The sequence below is a fragment of the Pediculus humanus genome, genomic scaffold, assembly GCF_000006295.1.
Source record: "Pediculus humanus corporis 1103172107382 genomic scaffold, whole genome shotgun sequence".
NCBI lineage: Eukaryota > Metazoa > Arthropoda > Insecta > Psocodea > Pediculidae > Pediculus > Pediculus humanus.
The window spans coordinates 328,625-352,889 of NW_002987009.1; the positions used below are offsets into that span (position 1 = coordinate 328,625).

At 28.5% G+C, this 24,265-nt stretch overlaps 1 protein-coding gene across 1 annotated transcript in view; it reads left to right on the forward strand.

Moving 5' to 3' along the window:
• Nucleotides 1-14,992: 14,992 nt before the first annotated feature.
• The window catches only part of Phum_PHUM025800 (uncharacterized protein), a gene marked incomplete at both ends in the record, with an annotated part of 13,845 nt that continues 4,572 nt past the window's right edge, over nucleotides 14,993-24,265 (forward strand). The window contains 9 exons of the mRNA XM_002422928.1: nucleotides 14,993-15,149; nucleotides 16,081-16,158; nucleotides 16,404-16,572; nucleotides 16,979-17,016; nucleotides 17,107-17,170; nucleotides 18,019-18,155; nucleotides 18,250-18,318; nucleotides 20,669-20,758; nucleotides 23,904-23,966. Of these exons, the coding sequence (XP_002422973.1) occupies nucleotides 14,993-15,149; nucleotides 16,081-16,158; nucleotides 16,404-16,572; nucleotides 16,979-17,016; nucleotides 17,107-17,170; nucleotides 18,019-18,155; nucleotides 18,250-18,318; nucleotides 20,669-20,758; nucleotides 23,904-23,966 (865 nt within the window). The remainder of the gene's footprint in view (nucleotides 15,150-16,080; nucleotides 16,159-16,403; nucleotides 16,573-16,978; nucleotides 17,017-17,106; nucleotides 17,171-18,018; nucleotides 18,156-18,249; nucleotides 18,319-20,668; nucleotides 20,759-23,903; nucleotides 23,967-24,265) is intronic.

Below are 24,265 nucleotides of genomic sequence, written 5' to 3' on the forward strand. Positions count from 1 at the left end.
TTAATTAAAATTAAACAATGAATGATGATGATGATGATGATGATAATAATAATAATAATAATAATAATAATAATAATAATTAATGAATAATTAAACTTCCGGTTGTTATTAATGAAAATGTGCGACAATTTTATGAACGTGTAAAGGTTTCGACAAAAGGTCATTCATTTAATTTTTCTTCCTTTGCCTTTTGTTCCCTCTCTCTCTCTCTCTCTCTCTCATTCTTTCGCTCTTTTTGTTTCTATCTTTTTTTTACATCTCTTTGTATCTCTCTCTTTGTCTCTCTCTCTCTTTTTCTCATGTTTTTTCATTCAATTCGATTACCTTCTTGTGAAAGAATTAAACAATTTTTTTTTTTTTTTTGTAAAAAAAACGCGGTTAACATAAACCTTTCCAAATTATTATTATTATTATTATTATTATTATTATTATTATTATTATTATTATTATTATTATTATTATCATTATTATTTTTCTATAATATCAAAGATCATTGATCTGTTATCAGTAAACCATAATCGATTATTTATATTATTAAATAAAAAAATTATTTAAAAAAAAAGAAAGAAATAGTTGTTAATTTTTTATAAAAAAAAAAACGTTTCGTAAATTTTTTTTTTCCGGTCCTTTCTCCCCTTCCCCCTCCCCCTTCCCGCCCCCTCGGAATTTATATAACCCGTTATTATTATTATTTTAACGTGTCACGTATATATTTATTATCGATCGTTAATTTGTCGACATTTTTCGGCAGTTTTTTTATTTTTTATGGTTTTTCCTCCTTTTCCCCCTCCCTTCCTGTAGCCGACCCTGATATGAAATTTTAATCGTAAAACGCGAGTCTTGGGTTTGTAAAAAAAAAAAAACTTTTATTATTATTATTATCATTATTATTATCATCGATTAACTTATCATCATCATCATCATCATCATCATCGTCATCATGGTAATGATCGGAGTACCCGTGATCGTTTTGAATTTTATTCAACGATTTATCGTCGTTCCGTATTTAATTTTTTTATAAATCGTAAATTCTCCTTCCACGACGACGGTAAAAATCGAAAATTAATGGAAATTTTTTTCTTATTTTTAATGTTTGTCTTACCCGTAATCGTTTGAAAAACATTCTTCAATTAATTTTTAAAAAAACAACAGTAATAATAATAATAATAATAATAATAATAATAATAATAATAATAATAATAATAATAATAATAATAATAATAATAATAATGATAATGATAATGATTTAATGTTTTTATTTTTACCACCTGTTTTTTTTTTTTTTTTAAATGTTGGTTAGAGATTGTGTTGTATACCCGACAAGATGATTAAATTATTTCTTTCTCTCTCTCACTCACTCTCTCATTCTAACCGGAACCAGGTTATATGCATCTCTTAAAGAGAGAAAGAAAGAGAGAGAAAGAGAAAAAAACTTGTCAGCTACTTAGTGAGGAGGCATCGACCTCGAAAATTAAAACCGTTAAACGGACGAAAATATATAAAAATCGATCTTTTATTTATATAAAAATTTTTCTTGTTTCTTTTTTAATTATTATTATTATCATCATCATCATCATTATTATTATCATTATTATTATTATTTATATTTTTATTTATATTTTTATTAAAAAAAAAAATTGCCGTTCGAAACCTCGTAACGTGACGACGAATCGACCCCCTTTTTTTTTCTCTCTCTCTCTCTCTTTTTCTTTTGAACGAAAAAAAACGCGCGCGTTTTTATTTATCACGTGGTTAAAATATACGTATGCACTCGGATGATTTTTTTTTTACATAATTTACCCGGTAATAAAAAAAAAAGGAAAAAAGAACAAACGCGCGTAAATGTGCATAAATAATTAAAATTTATAGACCGGATAAAAATTTTACCACGATTATTATTATTATTATTCGTTTCGTTAATTTTGTTTGTTGTTTGTTTTACGCTGCGTTTTTAAAAAAAAAACCAATACTAGTAAAAGTTTTTTTTTAAATAATAAATTTCGTATTGAAAAAAAAATAAATAAATAAACACGCGTTAAGGTTGCGACCTATTTAAAAAAAAAAATTTTCCTTACGAACATCGATGACGACAACAAACCGGAAGTGTAATATTTTCTCTCTCTCTCTCTTTCTTGGCGAAAATAATTGCATCCTTAATTAATTGGTGTTATTACTTCGACCGATGACGATTGATATCATTTTTTTTTTTTTAATCGATGAAATAATAAATCACGACGATACTAATAAAGATTATGTTCCCTTCCCCTCTTCCCCCTCTTCCCGATTATATAAAAAGGGAGGCGGCAGCGGCAGAGCGAAAAAGAAAAGTGGGAGGGCGGTGTAAAAGACAAAAATTTGAAAATTGCATTTCCGTTTCCGCTACGACGATTAAAAAATTTTGTCAAGGGTACCACAAAAAAAAAAAAAAATTTAGAAAGTAACCAAAACGAAAAATCAACACGAAACCTTGACTAGTGAAAATAATAATAATAATAATAATAATATAATGGTTTAATGATACTAATAATGATGATGATGATGATAATTTCGTAAAATTTGTTGTTGTTTTTTTTTTAAAATAAAATAATCGAGTGACGGTTGTAAAAAAAAAAAAATTACGTTGCAAAATGATAATGATGATGATGATGATGATGATACTGATGATGATGATAATAATAATAATAATAATAAGTTCTTTTATTTATAATAGCGACGTTTTGAAAAAAATTGGAAATAAAAAAAAATTATTTATATATATAAACACGCAACTCGTTATCAGTTTTCTTTCTCATCTGATAAGGTTAGATGGTAAAAATTTCGTTTAGGCAATGATGACCATCATTATCATCATCATCGCCGACGCCGACGCCACCGCCACGCCATAGTTGCAAGAATAGAAAAAAAAAAAAAATTTTCTTTTAATTCGAATTAATTACCGGGTAGCAGGAGTTGTTGTTGTTGTAATGATGATGGTAATAATAATAATAGAGTTTCGTAATTTTTTTTCATTTTTTTTTTTTCAAATGTTTTTAGATTTATAAATAATAATAATAATAATATAAAAAATTACAACGATTATAACCACGATTGCTAAGATGATGATGATGATGATAAAAACGTTGTTAAATAATTGCGGAGTTTTTTTATTTTTTTATTTCTTTCATTTTTTGTTTTATTTGTGTGGTCTCTCTACGAATGCGTATCGGTTACTATTATCATCATCATCATCATTATTATTATTATTATTGCAAAATATAATTCACCATCATCACGCGCGCGGACGTACGAACGCACGAACGCGGCGAACTCTTATTGCTCTTCGTTTATTAAATTACTCATAAAATCTATGGGAAAATTATTTTGTAACTCGTCCGCGCATTCACGCACTCACGCATACGTACGCGCGCGTTTCACCGAATGACTATGTTTTCTTTTTTTAGTGCCACGATCACGTTATCATTACTTGTAATTTTTTTTTTTTTGTTGAGGGAAGATGTGTAAGAATTAATGAGAGATGAATTTCTTTATATATATTTTTTTTTCGTATTGCAAAATTTTTATGTCGGAAAATTACGGCATAAAAAAAAAGGAAAACGTTGAAATGATGATGATGATGATGATGATAAAAACGAAATCGAAAGAATAAAAAAAATCGTACGAGAACGAATTTTTTAGAGTCTTACGGTAGAAAAGATTTTTTTTTGTCTGCCTACACGTCAGAAATTTTTTTTTTTTCGGTGTTTTGGCCTAGTCACGACACAGTTACCTCGTTTGGTGACTGGCTCGTTGTTACGTTCTCTCTCTCTCTCTCTTTCTAAATAATATTATTTTTTCTATTAGTTAGTACGAGATCAATAAATTTATCGATTATTATCAATTATTCTCTTTATTTTAAATTTTGAATTTTTTACGTTTCCTTTTTATTTTTTAAAAATTTGAATAATACTTGACGACGATATTATTTGTTATCATCATCGTAATATTATGTCTGTTACGTCACCGTTAAATTTTTTTTTTTTTTTTTTTACTCAATCGAGAGAAATCCATTGTTACATATTACAATTATTTTATAATATTTATTGTATTATTATTATTATAAACATAATTGAAAAAAAAATTTCACTTCCTTGGAATTTTTCTTACGCGAAAATTGTTTTTTTTTCCGCTGAGAAAAAAAAAACATGGCGGACGTAGTAGTAGCGTTTCGTAAAAAAAAAAAACAAAAACGAAAAACGGGATTAATTATTATTAAAAACGATAAAACTATTAATTATTATTATTATTATTATTATTATTATTATTATTATTATTATTATTATTATTATTATTATTATTACCATCAAACTTTTAAGAAATTGTTTTTTTTTTTTTTTACGTAATTTTATTTCCACGTTTTTAACTTCGTTCGTGCCACGACGTTTGGGTCGTTTTTTTTTTTTTAAATTTTTCATTTGTTTTTATTTACCTTCGAACACGTGGGATTTTAAAGTCGAAACGTTGTGAATTTAATGTAAATTTAAATTTTCTTTTTTCCCCCTAATAAATTCACAATGTTTTAACAACGCGAACTTAACGTCAACAAGAAAATTTTTGTCATTTTTTCTCTGTTGTTTGTTTGAATTAGTGTAATAATAATTGTATCGTTTGTTCGATATAATTATCATCATCGTCATCATCATCATCATCGTAATCGTGAGAAATGTTAGTTAGTTAGTTGGAGAAAAAAAAAAAAAAAAGAATGGCGCCTGCACAATCGAATAAATAATACGCACTGATAATTAGTTTAACACGGTGTAAATTTTTCCAATTATGTATTATTATTATTATTATTATTATTATTATTATTATTATTATTATTATTATTATTATTATTATTATTATTATTAGATAAAAATCAAAGGGATTAAGATTATATGGATTAAGATTAGGAAATAATTTAAAAATTTGTAATAAAACTTATTGCTTAAAAAAAAAAAAAAATAAATCCAGTTTTTCGTAATAGTTTTGTTATAAACGCATACGTTAAAAAAAAAAAAAAAATTAACGCCAACGTATAATTTGAGATTTTTTTTTTTTCGAATAATAATTTATACCTGATCGGGTATAAATAAAAAATATTTAGAGTATATATGAGATCCTTTGGGCATTTTTGTGGATTTTTTCCACCACCGTCACCATCGTCACCATCGTCCTTATTCGATTCCCTCCTTTCGACAGAGAGAAAGGGAGTGACACCGTTATTGATACTTATTTATATTTATATATAAACCCGTGAGATTACGTCACGATATTATTATTATTATCGATGTATTTTTTTTTTACGTAGGTTTTTATATTTAAAAAAAAAAAAACGACAAATGAACTATTTAATAGAAAGTTGTCACATAAGGAAAGAAAAAAAAAAGAAAGAAAGAAAAAAAACTGAAAAAGTTGAAACCCATCATCGAGTTGTAAGAGTATTGACCGCTCTAATTATTATTATTATTAATATTATTATTATTATTTTATTATTATTATTATTATTATTATTATTATTATGTATTGCGGTATAAAAAAAAATAAGTATATATATAAAAAAAAAGTTTTATTTATAACGTGTTGTTGTTGTTTAACACGATTCCGTTTACGAGTAACCGCAATAAAAATAATAATGATGATGATGATTATGATGACGATAATTCTACGATAACAATAATAATAAAAATAATAATAATAATAATAATAAACTTGCATAAGAGGTAAATGCATCGAGTGAAATAGGAAATGCAAGCGCGGTCAAAAAAAAAACTTTTTTTTTAAAACATTGTAATTTATTATTATTATTAGTATTATTATTATTATTATTACTATTATTATTATATTTAATCCCCTCCACCTACCCCTTTCGCGTTCGCGAACAACTTTCCTAATTATTATGGATTTTTCCGGCGTTTATTGGAAAAAAACGCGTGGAAATACTTTGGGGGTTTTCCCTCTTTTTTTCCTTCGTCCTGTTCTCCCCCCCCCCTCCAATAAATTCACATAATTTTTTTTTTTAAATTTAAATCGAGTACAAGTTTATATATAATATAAGATTAGAACGATCGTGGCACGAGATAAAATTTCGAAATTTAAATATTAATTTTATTAACAGTTCATCCATTTCTTCGGGGCATGTGTGTGCATGTGCCTGTGTTTGTCTTATCATTTCGCGTCTGGTTCGGTAGCTGACAACACGCACTCACGTAAAAGTAAATTACGTAATAATCATGGGATCCCCCCGAGGGGAGGGAGGGAGAGACGTGGTTAAAATTAATTTTCGTGTATATGTTCACATTTTTTTCCAAATAATCCATTTTTGGTAAATAATTCATTCAGGTACGCAGACTCGCGTTACAAAATTTATTATTGTTCGTACCTTTTCAGGTATACGACTTGTACATACATGGGAAATTTAAATACCTGAAGTACGATTGTGACCGATTGACTTTTAAAGTAAAGTTTTCCAATTTTTGTTTTAATACCGTTGGAAAATTAAAAAAATTTTTCGTTTTCTCCCTTCTCTTTCCCCGTTGCCCCCTCTCCCCCCGATGTCGTGTCGCGTCATTTTTTTCTTTTTCTTCTGCTTCTAACCCTCTGTAAAATTCCCACGGTCAGTGATTCACTCTCAAGGCTCCTCTCACATATTTCATAAATTCAATCATAAATAAATATTTACTCGATTTACAAAAAATTTTTTTTTTTTTCGGAATTTATCTCGAATCATTTCGAGAAAGAATCGAATTCCAATCGAGTAGATGATCGTTTACGTTTGAAAATTTTTTGTTTAATTCCTGCCACGACGAAACGCGCGCGCGCGCCGCCGCCGCCGTTATAAATAAATTTTATATTCTCTATGACATCATTATTCGGAAACGGTTTGAATTTATTATATAAACGCGAAATTAGGTCATTTATTATTATTATTATTATTAATAAACGTTATCCGCAAGTGGCGGATATATTTAATAAATTAGTAACCGTGATGATGATGATGATGATGATGATGATTCACGTAGTTTCGTCCTTCCAGACGATTTTAATCAATTTTTTTTTTTTGTTTACCTTTTGACCGTTTAAATCTCGTTCACGGTCGTAAATAGTCAAAAAAAAATTTTTTTACAATACATCCGGTATCCGTCGGGTCTTTCGAAAGGTTTTTTGCTTTCCTTAAACCGCTCCTGCCTGGAATTTTTGCCTGTATGTTTTTTTATTATCGAAACGAATTAAAAATGATTGAGAGAAAAATTAGTTCAATTAGTTTTCAAGGTAATTTAACATTAAAAAAAAAAAATCATATTATCGTGATATTGTGCTCTCATTTTACAAAGTTTAATCGTACCTAAGTACGTACCTATCTACCTACCTACCCAGTCGTAGGGTCGTAGTCATCATCATCATCATCGTTTTTTTTTAAATGTTTCATTTATAATATCATCCTTTCACCGATTTTGAACTTTTTTTTTCTCTTTTCTTATTGCATTCGATTCGTTTCCGTTTGAGGTCATTGCGAAAAAATTTTTTTATTTGCGAAATGAAAAGAAAAGTAAGTAAAGAAAATTTACGCGACATCGGATATTATTATTATTATTATTATTATTATTATTCGATCGACGATACACACGATAATGTTTTAATATTATTATTATTATTATTACATAATAATTTTGACCTTAGTTTTTGTTTCGAATAGCTTCCTTGAGAAAAATCACCGCGATGATTGTTAAATTATTATTATTATTATTATTATTATTATTATTATTAATATCATCATTATTATTATTATTAATATTATTAAATTAAAGGTCGACAACATTTGTTTTTTAAATCCGTTCGCCCGTTCGTTCGTTAATCCGCCATTTTTTTTTTTTAATTAAATACGTATACATACGCATGTGTTCACCGGATGTTGATGCGTTTACAATGTTGCCAATTATTCAATTTCCTCTCAGATGATTCGTGCGAGTTGACAATCGCGCGGTTTTTTCAAAAAAAAAAAAAAAAAAGGTTTCGCACATGCAACGAATAACACACGTTATTGTTGTCGTTTTCGTTGTCGTTTATTTATTCTATGGAAATATGCGTGTTGTTTATTTATTTGAAAATTAAACGGATGCACGATTTTAAAATAAAAATTAGAAAAAAATTGAGTTATTACGATTATTTTTATTATTATTAATACTATTATTATTATCGATTATAACGAATATTATTATTATTATTATTATTATTATTATTATTATTATTATTATTATTATTATTATTATTATTGTTATTATCGATTATTACGCCTTGAAATGAGGGGAAAAAATTACTCGTAATTTAACAATGTTTTTTTTTCTTTTTTTAAAGTTATTATGCGGTTCCGCAGTTAAATAAATTTTTAAAAATAATAATAAATAAATAAATAATTTACTTTCCATCGTTTATTTATTTATTTATTTTTGTTACATAAAAAGGAAAAAAGAAAAAAAAATTATTTTTGCGAGTGTGCGGGTCATTTCCTGTTTTTGATTTGTTCGAGTTTTTTAAACGGGTGAAATTATTATTATTATTATTATTAATAGGGGATAAGGTGATGGAAAATTGAGGAAGGGAAAGGAAGGAAAAACGTTTGTAAATATTATTATTATTATTATTATTACTTTTTGCATATAGAACGCGAGTCATATTTGAAAACCTTGACAAATAATTTATTTATTTAGTTTTTCTTTTACTTTTTTTTCTTTTTTTTTTTTTCTACATCCGTGACCTTGAAAATCGTTACCCGATCGTGGTGGTGGTGGTGAAGGTTGTAAAGGTTCAAAAGGAAATTATCAATTAAATTTTATTTATTTTTATATTATATTAATTTCGATATTTTTTTTTCATTCGGAAATAAACGATTGGACCTTCTTATCGTAATTTTTTTATTTCGTCGCCATTTTGTTTTATTATTATTATTATTATTTATTTCTCGCGTCGAATCTTTAGTAAATGAAATTCAAAAAAAAAAAAAATTAAAAATGATGATTTTTCTAGAAAAAATAGAGTAAAATGATGTTTGTTGTTGTTGTGGTTGTCGTTAACGACGAGGATTTTTAATTCGACTTAATTATAAACGTTTTTGTTTGTTAGAAAGTTAATTTTTATTTTTAACGCCCGCGGAAATTTTCCTTTTCGTTCTTTTAAATTCTTTTTTTTTAAATTTTTTCATTCGTTATTTTCGCCCTACATATGAATGAATGAATGAATGAACGATTTTATGAATGAATGAATTTATACGATTTATTTATCATTCTTAAATTCGACAACGACAAACGCCGCGCACGCACGTCCGCGTGAACTTTTATAATAAAAATAAACAAAACAAAACAAAACAAACAAAAGGAACAAACAAACAAACAAACAAACAAACAAATTATTATTATTATTATTATTATTATTATTATTATTATTATTATTATTATTATTATTTAATGTTTCAAAATAATTTGCAATCGTAGATATAAGAAAAAAAATTATTATTGCATCGATAATTTATGGATTTTCGATTATTTTTCACCTTTTTTTTTGTTTTCGGTTAATTTTAAATCGTGAATATTTTTTTTTTGTTGTTTGTCGCAATCATCGTTAAACGGTTTGTTTTGTAACAAACGCCGGGTTAAAAATTTACGTGCGAAAGAATTTTTATTATTTGTTGGAACAAGGTTAAAAAAAAAAAAAAATTTTAGAATTTATTTCGTTAGCGGTTTTTTTTTTTTTTTCTTAAAATGTATTTTCGTTTCGAGAATCGAAATAATCGAATATTAAATTGAATAAATCGTCGTAGAAAAAAACAAACGGAAAACAAACGGGGAAAAAAACGGAATAAAACAAACGGTTACTTACCTTATAAAAATGATTAAATATCCAATAAATGCCTACTAAACACGTTCATGTTTTATTTTACTAATAGCGAAAAATATAAATAATGATAAAAATAATTAGAAAAAAAAAAAGAAAAGAATTTTTTTTTAATGTTAACTGTACGCAAGAATAAAGTTAAATGATAGGGAATTGTAAAAACAGGTTCTAAAAACCTGAACCTGAAGAGGAGAAGGAGGAGGAAGAAGGGATGAAGAAAGAATATAAACGAAAAAGATTAAGATGATAGGTGGCAGAATGTCGCGTTTCTCTTACTCTCTCTCTCTCTCTCTCTCCCCTCCTCTCTCTCTTTCTTTTTCTAAATAATTATTTTCGTACTCATGGTACTCGTGGTAGTAGTAGTAGTAGTACGCTAATTTCAAATAATAATAATGATAACAACATGAATTTCTCATCAATCGAATAAATTTACATTTTTATAATCATGATCATCATTCATTGTTTGTTTGTTAATTATTAATAAATAATTATGATTGTTTGTTTGTTTGTTCGTTTGTTTGTTGGGTGTGTCAAAAAAAAAAATTTTAATTATTTTCAAATCGAACAAAGGGAAAAAAATTTAAAATGTTTCTTTTTTTTTGGGGGGGACATACGTTCGCGGTGCGAATGTGGAACGATTTAAACGCACCAAGCGGGATTTATTCGTACTAGTGATAAGGCGTTTATCCGAATTTTTAATTCTGATTTGAAATTCGTACCTAATAAAAAAAAAAAAAAAATATGTCGATTGCGAAATTTTGGTTATAAATTACAAAAAAAAAAAAAAAAAGTAAAACTTTGTGAATATATTTATTTATGATTTTTATCACGTCGCCATATTTTCTCTCTCTCTCTCTCTCTCATTTTTTTTTTATTATGTCGGGCCATGAGTTTAATAATTATTACGTAATAAAATATTGTTTTAGGTTCGTGCCACGAAAACTAGTCTAAAAAAGAAAAATTTAATCGCTTGACATGATCGCGAAAAAAAAAAAAATTCATCTTTTTTTTAATTTTTATCTTTTTTTTTTTTGCTATTAAAATAAAAAAAACGCGTTCGCATTATTTGTAGCAAAAAAAAAAAAAACTAAAAAAAAAAAAAAATTTAGTATTAAGGTGGTGCCCCCCCTCTCCTTTTAAAAAAAAAAAATTCGATCGGTATTGTGACACGCGAGTCAATTTTTTTTTTTTTTTTTTTTTTTTTATGAATAAATTTATTTTAAACGAGCGACCTATTTTAAAGAAGAAATACTACTTTCGCTACTGAACAAAAAAATAACAACAACAATATGTTAACGTTTGGCTCCCCGAAAAAATAAAATTTCAAATAAAAAAAATTGAGATCGAATCTTGCAAGGACATTTTTTCCTTAAAAAAATTAATTATTATTATTATAATTAATGATAAAAAGAAAAAAATTTTTTTAATCAAAATTTTTGATAACGTTAGTATTATTATCATGTGTGTGTGCGTACGTCTAGAAGAAGGTAATTTGCTACAAGAAAAAGAAAAAAAATAGAAAGCGCTAAAAAAAAAATATTTAATGCGAATTAGAAAGCGTACGACATGAACGACATTAACGATAGCAAAAAAAAAATGAAAATGGGATAAACACGCAAATGAACGAACGAAACAACGTTCGAACCCCGCGATGTCTTTTCAATCGAATTTAAATTATCGGATATGAAATTAATTTTAAAAAAAACGTGGCAGGAGAAAATTTTTTATTTTTCACGGCAAACTTGAATTTTTTTGATTTTGCTATTGTTTTTTTTTTTTTTATTGCGATCTTTAAGGACTCTACGAAGAGGTTTTGCTTGACCCAACACTCAAAAGGAAAACGAACCGCAAGCTATGGTGGTGGTGATGTGGATGGTGGTGTTAATGATGGTGGTGGTGCTAGTGCTTGTTGGGGTGGTGGTGGTGGAGTTGATGGAATTTTTTTCTTTTTTTGGGGGGGGCCCTCTAGTGATTCGATCAAGTCGACCTTTACCTCATCAAATTTCATCGATTGTAATTCCAGACGAGAACGTAAAAAAAAAAAAAAAATTTACCCCGAAGTGTATATAGAAATACATTTTTCGAAGTTAGTTACTACCACGTCTTATCAATTTCAACTTCTTACACGCTTATCTATTTATCTTTTCTTCGTGTTATCTCTTTCTAAAAACAAGCATACTTATTTTTCTTTAGTTATGTCGTCCATCCATCCATCCATCTCTCTCTCTCTTTTTCCTCTTCTCTCCTTTTTCATCTCCCATTTATATCATTTTCATCTCATTGTTTTCAAGCAGAAGAAAAAATATTTGACGTATTTCTTATCGGGTTACGGCCCCCCATTTTTTTTTTTTTTTTTTTTTTTTTTTTAATTACTCAAACTTCTAAATTCCAAAATTTTTTTCTCATGGGTTTTGAATTTATTATTATTATTATTACTTACTACAACCGATACGATACGATTTACAACCTAATTTATTATTAATTAATTACTCGACTAATATTAATAATAATAATAAAATTGGCGCGACAACGTTATAAATTTATTTAATTAATTGTTGAGGTTGTCGTTGTGAATGTTTTTTCGAATGAATGAATGAATGAATGTTTGTAGTGGGTCTCACCTTTCATTCTACAAAAATTCTTGTGGTAAAAGGTAATAATGTGATAGAGAGAGAGGAAGAGGGAGGAGAGTGTGTGTGTGGTACGTGAATTAGGGCCAAGGAAGAAACAAATACCGGATGGTAATGATGGTGATGGTGGTGGTGGTGATACGATTGTAATTAATTGTAGTATTAATTGTGTTTGTTGTAATTATTTTTTTTGTTTTCTGTTCTTATTACGACATCTTTTTTCCTTTATTGAATTAAAAGTTTGAAAGTTGTAGTGCGTGAGTACGTGCGTGTGTGCGTGCGTGCGTGAGTGAGGGATGAAATGCAATTTTTAAGTTTTACCGAAGGGATGTAAAAAAAAAAAATCTCCGAGGGATGTTTCGACAATTATTATCTTTTGCACATGTAGACGGGCGTAACCAAACATCGTCTTCTTCTTCATCTTCTTCTTTATCTTCTTCTTCTTCTTTTATAATTTCTCTAGAGAATGAACGCGACGGTTTTTACTTCTTTTATTAGAGTAAAAAAAAAAAAAAAAAAGTTTTCTGCCATGGGAAACATTTTTTTTTTTTTTGGAAAACAAAATATATTATTTGTATCGCTCGCTGTTGCCACGTCGACCTTTTCGCACAAACGGAAATGAATCGTTTTTTTTTTTTTTTCATTATTCGTGCCACGTCGAAAACAAATCTGTTAAATAAGAAGATGGTAGATAGCGAGTAAGAATTTGGTGGTACCAACCAACTGGTTTTCTGTTTCCTCCCTTCTGTGTTTTTTAATTAATTAAATTTTTATTAGTTGAAATTACGAACGTTCACACACGTGCACGTGCGCGCGTGAGTGCACGCTCGCTCACGCACACGTGCATTCACGTGAAATTTTTTTTTCATTTCCTGGATGATTTTTTTTTTTTTTTTTTTTCATATTTCGAATCAAGTTCGGACGATTTTGTAACTTCGTACAAAAAGAAAAGTTTGTATTTTGGCAAATACGTTTTTTGTCGTGGCAGTAGAAGAAATCGTTCGAGTAGTACATAAAAAATATTATTTGTTTAATATATAATTCGTGTAAAAATTTTTTTTCTTTCTTTTCTTTTCACCCATTTTTCCTTTCTCTCATTCTCTCTCTGTCTTCTTTCTTCATTCCCTTCGCATTGTTACATTTCCGTTAAAACTTTTACTTTTATTATCATTATCATCTTTATCATCATTATTATTATTATTATTATTGTTATTATTTACAAATTGATTTCATGAATAGTTTTGTGAAAATTTTTTTTTTATTGTCGATTGTATGTTAATTAATTAGATTTTATTGTTTTTGGTGTAAAATTTTGAAATCTTGTTTACACGCACGCACTCACGCACGTTCGCGAACGTAATTCGCATAATTACGGAAATGTGAGAAGGGAGAAGTAAGGGGAAGGGGGGAAAAAGAAAAACAGATTCCAGATTCGCCGTCGGTTTTTTTTTTTTTAAATAAAGAATTAAATTATAATAAATGCAAAAGCGGCTACTACTGCTGCACCGAGTAAAATTAATTTATTTACGACCGTTTATTATTATTATTATTATTATCATTATTATCATTATTATCATTATTAATATCGGCTGCTAATCGTGTTTACCGGTCACGAATCCAAACGCGGTTGCTGTGTTAACATTTTATGTGTTGCAAAAAAAAAAAAAGAAAAATTTTTTTCCTTAATGATGATTGTCGATACGCAATCGCAATTGAAAAAGAAAAATTTTTATTTTTTTTTTCCGTTTCCGGTCGGACTAAATCGTTTTGATTTTTCATTTCCTCTCTACTTCCTTTCGCGTTATGGTTGTTCTTTTTTTTATTCTTTGTTTGTTACGAAGAGAATGAAAATAAGAATTTTTATTTTCTCACAACACCTTATAAATTTTATTATTTATGGTATAAATGTGTGTAAAAGACGTGGAAGAAGAAGAAAACTCGGGAGACATTTTTTTTTTATCCTGGATGGGATTGATCGCGTGCGTATGTGCGTGGGTGAAGTTTTCTTACTGCAGATATTTATCTCTCTCCCTCTTTCTCTCTCTCTCTTTCCTTCCTTCCTCTCTCTCTCTCTCTCTCTCTCTTCCCCGAATGGAAAAAGTTTTGAGCTACCCGTAATCTTTTCTATCGTATCCGTTCGGTTTGACTTTTATTTTTACCATAACATTTATTTCATCTGACAAATTCGTTCTTTTGGAAAAAAAAAAAAAAAAAAAACAAAAGAGGAAAAAGTTTCATACTTTTCGTTTGTCGTTTGTTTGTTTGTTTGTTTTGAATATAAATAAATTTAAAAAAAAAAAAAATTTTTTTTCCAAGTCGTTTGTTTCTCTTATAAAAAAATTTCACGTTTGAAACGTTTATACGATCTTTTTTCTTTTTTTTTTTTATTAATTTTTTTTGGGGGGGGCGGGTTTTGTTTGTTGTTTCAGAATTCAAAATCGACTCCTCATTCTTATTACATGACTCATTCGTATCCACCGGGACAAAATCAAGGTGGTGCATCGTCTGCTACGCTACCAAGAGGAGGAGGAGGAGGCGGTTCACTTCTCAGAGCATATTCTCCCGCTGTCGGTAGCGTTTTATCAACGGAAAGATTAAAATCATTAACTGCTTCAGGTGAGTTTACAAAAGAATAATAATAATAATAATAATGATAATGATAATAAAACAAATTCGATGACGTAATAATAATAATAATTAAATCGATAGAAAGAAAAAATGATATTGTGTTTATTATTTAATTAATAAACTCGACGCGTTCGACATAAATTTTTCTATTTTTTTTTTTTTTTTTTTTTGTCAAAAGTTTGTTCGTTTGTTTGTTTGTTTGTTTTGAAAACATTGCCAACAACAACGCGTTCGATGGAGTTATTTAAAAAAAAAAAAGTCGAGTCATGTTTTTTTTTTATTAATACGATTAAATTTTACGAAATCGTATGATTTCACTTCGTCATCATCATGTAACTTTTCCTCCGAAAAAAATAAAAATGAAAAATAAATAAAAAACGTGTCACAAGACAAAAAAAAATATTTAAATCGTTTTAGTTAAAATTAAACAATAAAAAAAATAAAATTTAGCAAAAAACTTGACGAGTTTTAAACGATAGCAAATGAGCGGAAATATTTTTTTTAAATACCACGTCTAAACACTTCCGAACGCCTAATTTCTCTTCCGCTACCCCCTCCTCCCCTCCTTCTTCCCCCTCTTATTTTCCCCTTAGCGCCGAAAATTTTTCTTATTTTTCGCCTGCTACCTACCAAATTGTTTAAAACTAATTTTTAAAAAATTAGTGTCACTAAACAAAAAAGAAAAAAAAAGATTTAAAACGTATTAGGGATAACAGAGGATAAACATTAAAAATTAAAACCACGACCGTTATAGCGGTTGTTCGTACGACTTTTTTTTTTTGGTTGTTGTTGTTGTTGTCGTCGTCGTCGTAAAAAAAAAAATTTAATTAAAAATTAATTAATCATCTTCGATTTATCGATCCCGTAGGATATCTTATCATATTTTTTATGTAAAAATTTATGATGTGTATTTGTATAGGGCCTCCGCCAAGTCGACGTGTACCGCCAACACCTTCTTCTTCTTCTTCCACGCCTATCGGAAGATTTTATTCTCAAGGTTTGTCGTCAATAAATAATCCAAAAAAAAAAAAAAATTTAACGAACTAACAAAAACACTAACGTGACTGTTGTGATGTGTATGATGACAGTGCTCTGCTATTAACTCTTTATTTAACCCACCCCCCTACAACCCCCCCTTTTTTTTGCTTACTGCTGGGTATCACTCAAAGAAAGAATGAGTTGATGATGATGATGATGATGTGATGACGATATTGACTTTTGTGTGTGTTTTTCAAATTGCAGAAAGATTACATTCGGAAAGCGGATACATGTCGTCACCGGAAAGGGGAGGTTCGAGAGGGTATCCATCGTATCCGTCGTCTGGTGGTAGCAGTTACGAGGATCCTTATTATGCTCAAGGATATGGTTCGAGAACCGGATCCATAACTCCCGTCATAGATGAAGAAGCCAGGTGAGTCGTGAAATAATGATGATTAGTGTACATAAAAAAAAAATAACCGCGAATCAACGGGGGGTGGGAGTGGAGGAGGTCACGTGATCTTGATCGTCTGCTTGTTTTCGCTTATTTTTTTGTTGCTTATATTTTATGCTCAGGATGTCGCGTCTCTGTTTTTTTTTTTTTGTTTGTTGAGTTTTCTGTACGATTCGCGGACGCAGGACGATCGATGATGACTTCCGCGGGTAGGTTTCCCCCCCCCCCCGAAAGATTTTTATCAAGAAAAAAAGTTTTATCACTTTTTGTTTTTGTTTTTTTTTGCACTACCTTTCTACTCGCACGACTATATAAAAATACACATCGCTCTCTCTCTCTCTTTCGCGCACATTTGTAAAAACGTCTTTTCGGTACGCTTTGACAGCGACACCGAGATCATGGATGATTCGTATCATATCTACGGTGTTGGAGTTCGCGGTGGCGGAGGCGGCAGCGGCGGCGGTGGAGGAGGAGGCGGTAGCGGAGGCGGTGGTGGTGGCGGTGGTACGACAGCACCGAGAGTATCGACTTTAAGAAGAGATTTTACCGATGCCACTCAACCGTTCGATGCGACACGGTATTTGTTTTTATGTTTTTGTTTTTTTTTTTATTTGTTTTTTACATGTTTGTTGTTGTTGTTATTAATCATTCATTTATTCATTCCCTTTTATTCCATCTTTCTCTTTCTCTCTTTCTCTCTCTCTTGCCATTTTTTTACCGTATTAAATTTCGATATCCTACGTCGTCGTTGTTTTTGTTATTGAAACTTTCCCTTACGCATGCAATTAATATTTTCTCTTTTCTTTTATTTTTCGTGCGTGTGCGTGTGTGTACACGCACGCACACGCACTCACATAAGAAATTAATTATTTTAAAAATCATAATTATGGGTTTTTTTTTTTCTTCTTCATTTTACTAGTAATGACAAGTTTTATAAAAAATTTTTTTTAATTGGCCAAAATTAAAAAAGGCATCGAATCGTTAAGAAAATTTTACGGTATTATTATTATTATTATTAGTAAATGTTAATCGTCGAACCGTTTCTTATTCTGGTGACCGTGAACGTCGTTCGAACGGTTTTCGGACCGAATACGGCCCTGAATAATTTATCCAATGTCGTCCGGAAAAAAAAAAAATTTTTTTTTTATTTAAATGGTAAAACTTATCGCGCGGCATCCATTTTGTTTTTTTTTTGTTTTGTTTTACTCCCCGTTTGTTGTTGTTTGTACGAATCTTTTTTTTTTCATCCCTTTTCCCTCCGTTTTTCCTTCATTTTTTTTCCCTTTTTGATGTTTTTTTTTATTATTTTCCCTTACCGGAAACCGGAGAATTTTTGTTTGTTTTTTTGTTTGTTGTTTGTTATTTGTTTTCGTTTATATTTATTTAATTTAATAAATGAAATTTTTTTTCTGTTTTTGTTTGTAGGCTTAGAGTTGAACACATGGAACGTCAATTGGCAAACTTGACTGGTTTAGTTCAAAAGGCATTAACTCAAACTCCTGTTGTTACTCCAAGAGATTATCTCTCGGTTCCCGGTCCAAGGGATGCTTACCGGAGCGCAGGTAATTGTAATTAATTAATTAATTTGTTTTTCGTCCTCTTCCTCCCCGTTTTTCGTTTAAAATATATGTAAAACGATAAAGAAATAAATGAGAGATAGGACGACAAAGCGTGTGTGTGTGAGTGAGAGAGAAAGAAAGAAGCGCAACGAGGAGACGATATGTCGTGTGTAACTTTTCTTCTTTTTCTTTTCCCTTCTCCCCTTTCCCTCTTCGCCATTTTTATTCGGATCCGGTTTTTTTTTTACTTCAATTCTTACTTCCGGTATTATTATTTGTGTTACACGTTTCCGTTAACAAATTATTATTATTATTATTATTAATATTTTTAACGTATGAAATGATGATAATTTTAAAAATTCATAATTAAAAAAAAAAAAAAATTATTATTTATATCTCGTGATATAATTAATTAATTATCATCATCATTATTATTATTATTATTGTTATTTATTTGTTACATTATTATTATTATTTTCGAAATGGAAAGTTTGCTACAAAAAAAAAAAAAAAAAAAAAACTCGTTACAGGTACATTTTTTTTATTATTACGTTCGAATTTAACATTTTTAATTATTAGTTTTGTCAAAGTGAAAACAGTGAGGATTTCCACTGGAGTAATAGATTATTATTATTGTTATCATCATCATTATTATTATTATCATCATTATCATTATCATTATTATGAATAAAATGTTAATGAAGCTCCTAAGAGAATAATTTTCAAAAATATTTTATTATATTTTATGTGTACACGTAATGAAAAAAATTATTTAATTATTTTCGTTTTTTTCTCGCTCTCTCTCTCTCTCTCTTCTCTTTCTGTCTCTCTCTTTCTTTCACCGGCACAAATTATCTCTCTCTCTCTTTCTCTTACTCTCTCAGTTCGTAAGTTAGTCTGATTTATTGTGTGGGTTTAAAACTTTTCTTTCTTTTTTTATTTCGTTTCTTTTCCCGTTTTTTCTTTTTCCGGTATCGTGTCGGGTTTTTTTTTCTGATTGGTTTATTGTTCGACTATCGACGACGACGACGACGACGATGACGTCGACACCCGAAGAAAAAAGAGGAAAAAAAATTTTTTATTTAATTATTTTTTTTTAGCTGACGAATACGACAAACGTTCGAGTTCGAGTTCGCCATCTTTGCCAGGTTCGTTGGATAATAAAATTAATTTGTGTGAAATGAATCGTCTATCCTTCTCTATCTTTCTCTCTTTTAAAGAATCCCCCGTTTTTCTTTCTTTTTTTATCTCGCACGGAGTTTTTACGTGGGTTTTTGTTTTTCTATTCCTTTCTTCTTCTTCTCCTTTTTTGTTTGTTACAACCGACGTCGTCGAGTACATTAATTTAACGTATTATTATTGTTTTCTTTCTTGTTGCGCTGTTGTTGTTGTCGTTGTCGTTGTCGTCGTTGTTTTTTTTTTAAACTCGTACTTCTACCCCTTCTTAAAAAACAATTGAATTTTTTTTTTAAATATGAATAACAAGGGATGATAAATACGAAAAATTTTGTGAGAAAAGAACTTTTCGAAATTGTTTATTTTTGTTGTTGTTGTTGTTCACAAACGTTATTAAAGTTTGTTTTGTTTTGTTTGTTTTAAATGTTTTTTATTCGATTTTCCCGCCGAAGAAAATTTTTTTTTTGTGTTTTATCCAGTAATTTTTTGCATGATTGCTTGTAGTTAGTCCCCTTCCCCTCCCCCGTTTCTGAAATTTTTTTTCTTCTCTTTATTTCAGTATCGGTTTTGGTTTTTCTTCTCCAATTCTACTTTAACACTTCCTCTCTCTCTCTCTCTCTCTCTCTCTCTTTTATCTTTTCCGTTCGTTTGGTTTGTTCGTTGTTTTTTCCAACCGTTCTAATTGAAACCGTTGATTTTTCGCAGATGATACATACGTAAGGAGTGATGTGAAACCCCCAAAGCTTGGCAAAGGTAGAATTTTTTTTTTTTTTTTTTGTAATTTATTTATTTGTTCGTTTGCTTCTTCCACGTGTTTTTTTTTTTTTTTAATATCGATATTATTATTATTATTATTTCCAATTAGTGGTAGCAGTAGAAGTAGTAATAGTATTATTATTATTATTAGTTTTCTTACGTAAAAGCTTTTTTTATTATTATTATTATTTTTTTTTTATTATTATTTTGCGTAGTTGTAGTCATCGGTAGGCGTTTTTGTTATTTATTTATCTGTTATATTATTATTATTATCACACGTTACGTTACACTATTATTATTATTATCACAGATTTTTCTCATTAAAAATCTCATTCGGATCGATTTTATTTATTTTTATTTCTCTTTCTCTCTCTCTCTTTTTTTTATTCTTTTGATATTGCGTGATTTTTTTTTTTTTATCGATCTTATTGATTTTATCGATTTTTTTTTCTTTTGGTTTTTTTTAATTATGCTTTGTTCGTTAATTAATTAATTTATTTATTGATTTATTTATTGATTTTGAAAAAAAAAATGACACCAAATAACAAAACGAAAAAAAAGAAAAAAAAAAATTTACATTTCAGATAAGTCTGTTTCGTTTGAAAAATCAGTTTCATTTTCCGACGAACCACCGGATATGAATTCGCCGAAGCAACATTCTCCGCAACATTCAGGTTCGTTTTATTATTATTATTATTATTATTATTACTATTATTTTTCCTTTCTTATCTTTCCGAACCTTTTCACACCATATATATACCTCGTCCAAAAAATTTTTAAACGTTTTCATTTAATTTTAAGTTTTTATTTTTTTTCCAATTTGCGAATTAATTTAGGAATTGATGATGACGTAACGAAAAACAAAACTCAGATAAACATGCATAAAACACAACATAAAACATAAAACTCACAACATAAAAAAAGTTAAAAACATAAAATTTTCACGGTGACAAAAAAAAAAACTAAAAACTAAATAAATGTAATATTAAAAAACTAAAAAAAAAATTTTTTTTTCACGGCTTTTAATCGTCACTATCATCATCATCATTATTATTATTTATTTATTTATTTTTTGAATGACGTGAAAATAACTACGATGATAATGATAATAATAAATAAATAAATAAATTTTCGTACCGTACTTGTCGTTGTTATAAAAAAAAAAAATTTCGCAACGTACAAAAAAAAAAAAAAAAAAAAATTAATAATTTTTAATTAATTACGATTACGGTTGCAGTGGCAGGAGAAATTTTTTTTTAATGACACGTAATGAAACGTTGCCCATTAATATTATTATTATTATTATTATTATTATTATTATTTATTCATCGTTATTTTTCATTAATTATTATTAGTAATGTCATTCTTTTTTCTTTTTCTTTTCCTTTTTTTTTTTTTTTTAATTATTATTAAGCTACCCATGTTCTTATCGATAATTGTCGTCGTTGACGGCGACGACAACGGCGATGGCAATGGCGACGATGACGTCATTTATTTATAAATTTTTATTGTTTAAAAATATTTATTTAATGAAAATGTCGAAACAATTAACGAACGGCCGTTTTTTTTTTTTTTTTTAAATAACTGCGTAACAAGTTTTCTTCGTGTTAAAAATTTTTCCGCGTTTTTTTCCGATTATTATTATTATTAATTATTATTAATATTATTAATATTATTATTATTATTATTATTACTATTACTATTACTATTATTATTATTATTATTATTATTATTATTATTATTATTATTATTATTATTATTATTATTATTATCATTATCGAAACGGAGACGGTTTCCAAATTTTTTTTTAAATCAGTCAGTCTGTCAGTAATGGATGGATTGGATTTTTTTTTTGTGCGTAAATGAAACATTTAAAATAGAGACAGAGAGAGAGATGGAGGAGGGGGAGGGAAGGGGAGGGGTGTCGTGAGAAAAACAATACAAAAGGAAAAATATTGTTGATAATAATAATAATATTTCGAACGAACCGCGAAAATGTTTTTTTTTTTTTTTTGAGTTAAAATAAAACCCGTCGTCGTCGACGTCATCATTATCGTCGGAGTCGCCCTCGGCCGGGTCACCTTAAAAAGTATAACACCGAATAAATTTGTTTTTTTTTTTTTGTCGGTTGGTATTCCGTAATAATTAACAAGTTTTTTTTTTGTAACGTTTTCATTTATTTATTTATTTTTTCGAACTCGTAAAAAATAACAACATTAATAAAATAAATTAAATATTTATATGTATATTATTTAATTATAACCCTAAATTTAATTTTTTTTTTTAAATTCGATTCTTGTTCGCCGTCAAATCGTCGGGTTTCTTTTTTTGTTAATTTTGTACACCTGGAGAGTAAATAATAATAATAATAATAATAATAATAATAATAATAATAATAATAATGATAATAATAATAATAATAATAATAATAATAATAATGATAATGATAATGATAATGATAATAATGATAAATAAATGACGACGACGACGACGATAACGACGACCTGGCGAAACGATATTATGACGAACCTTAAAAAATTATTTCAAAACGACGGTGGGAAAGGAAGGCGGGTAATAGGGCGGGGGAGTGGGAATCGGGGATGTGGGATGGGAGTGGAAGAGGGAAGGGGAGGGAGGAGAAGGAAAGAGGAGGCGGAGAAAGGAGGAGGAGGGGAGGGATAAAAAAATTTGTGTGGAAAAATTTCCGAATCGTTCGTTCGTTCGCACAACTTATTAATTATGTTATTAAGTATTTATTTATTAATTAATAAATTATTTTATTTATTTATTTATTTATGTATTTATGTAATTATGTATTTATTTGATTTTTGAATTAATAATGTTGTTTAATGCGTTTCGGGTTACGAAAATAAAAAAAATAAAAAAAAAAATTCAAAAGGTTTTTTTTTTTTTTTTTAATGATAACGTTATCGATTTATTAATTAAGGGGAGGGGAAGGGAAGAGAGGGTGTTATTAATTAATAATTATTTATTCGTTGTTGTTGTTGTTTTAAAAACCCACTCGAAATTTCGCACGAATGCGAGTGAGTACAACCAGAGAGAGAGAGAGACACGTATCGGTGTTATTGCCACGTTACCGTTAATAAAAATGATTATTATTATTATTATTATTATTATTGCCACGACCCGGTTTTTCATCTCGGAGTGGTCGTCGTCGTCGTCGTTGATCTATTTAAATAAAAATTTTTATTTATTTATACGAATTTTTAAAGTTATTTATTTATCCAGAGAGATGTGGGAGTGGAAGGATAATTCTGGAAAAAGAAGAGAGGGGGGAGAGGGGGGAAGAAAGAGAGAATGAATTTTCAAAACGTTTGAATATTCATTTTTGAATTTCTTGAGTTTTTTTTTTACCTTTGAGGCTTTTACTGACACGTTTTTTTTTATTTTTTTGCATAATAATATGGGGGCCGCGCTTGCATTTTTAACTTGTTTGCAACGGTGGGAGGAGGGAGTAGGGGAGGGACGAGCAGCCGGGAGAAAAATTTTAAAACAACAGTTAAACGTTAATTATTATTATTCTCAATTCGATGATGACTATCGTTATTATTATTACTGTTTTTTTTTTTGGCCGTGAAAAAATTTTTCATATTTTTTTATAATTACATTTACAATCAATCAATCAATCAATCATTCATTTTAATCATTCGCACATTCATGTCATTCTTCATTCATTTTCACATTCTTTTTTTACCCGCCTTTCTCATTATTATTATTATTATTATTATTATTATTATTATTAATTGATTTTTTTTTTTTTTGGTAACTTTATTAACAATGTTTGTTTATGCATGCTAGCGGATACAAAGCCAGCCAAACCGGCCATTAAATCTTCCACACTACCCAGAACATCCTCGCAAGGTATGTAAAACAATCCCGGATAATAATGATAATAAATTTACGTGCGTGCGTAAACGCGTTCGTTTTTCTTTTCTTTTCTGTTTTTTTTTTTATACGTATCGAATTTTTGTAGTTAGTTAGACGTTCGGAAAAACAACGTTGATGATGATGATGATACGTTAAAATCGACCAAAAACGTTTATTATCATCATCATCATCATCATCAACATCTCGCTTTCATGTTCATCATTATCATTATCATCAACATCGTTCACTTAATTTTTTTTTTCTTTTTTTGGGTTACTTAATCAATTATTTTT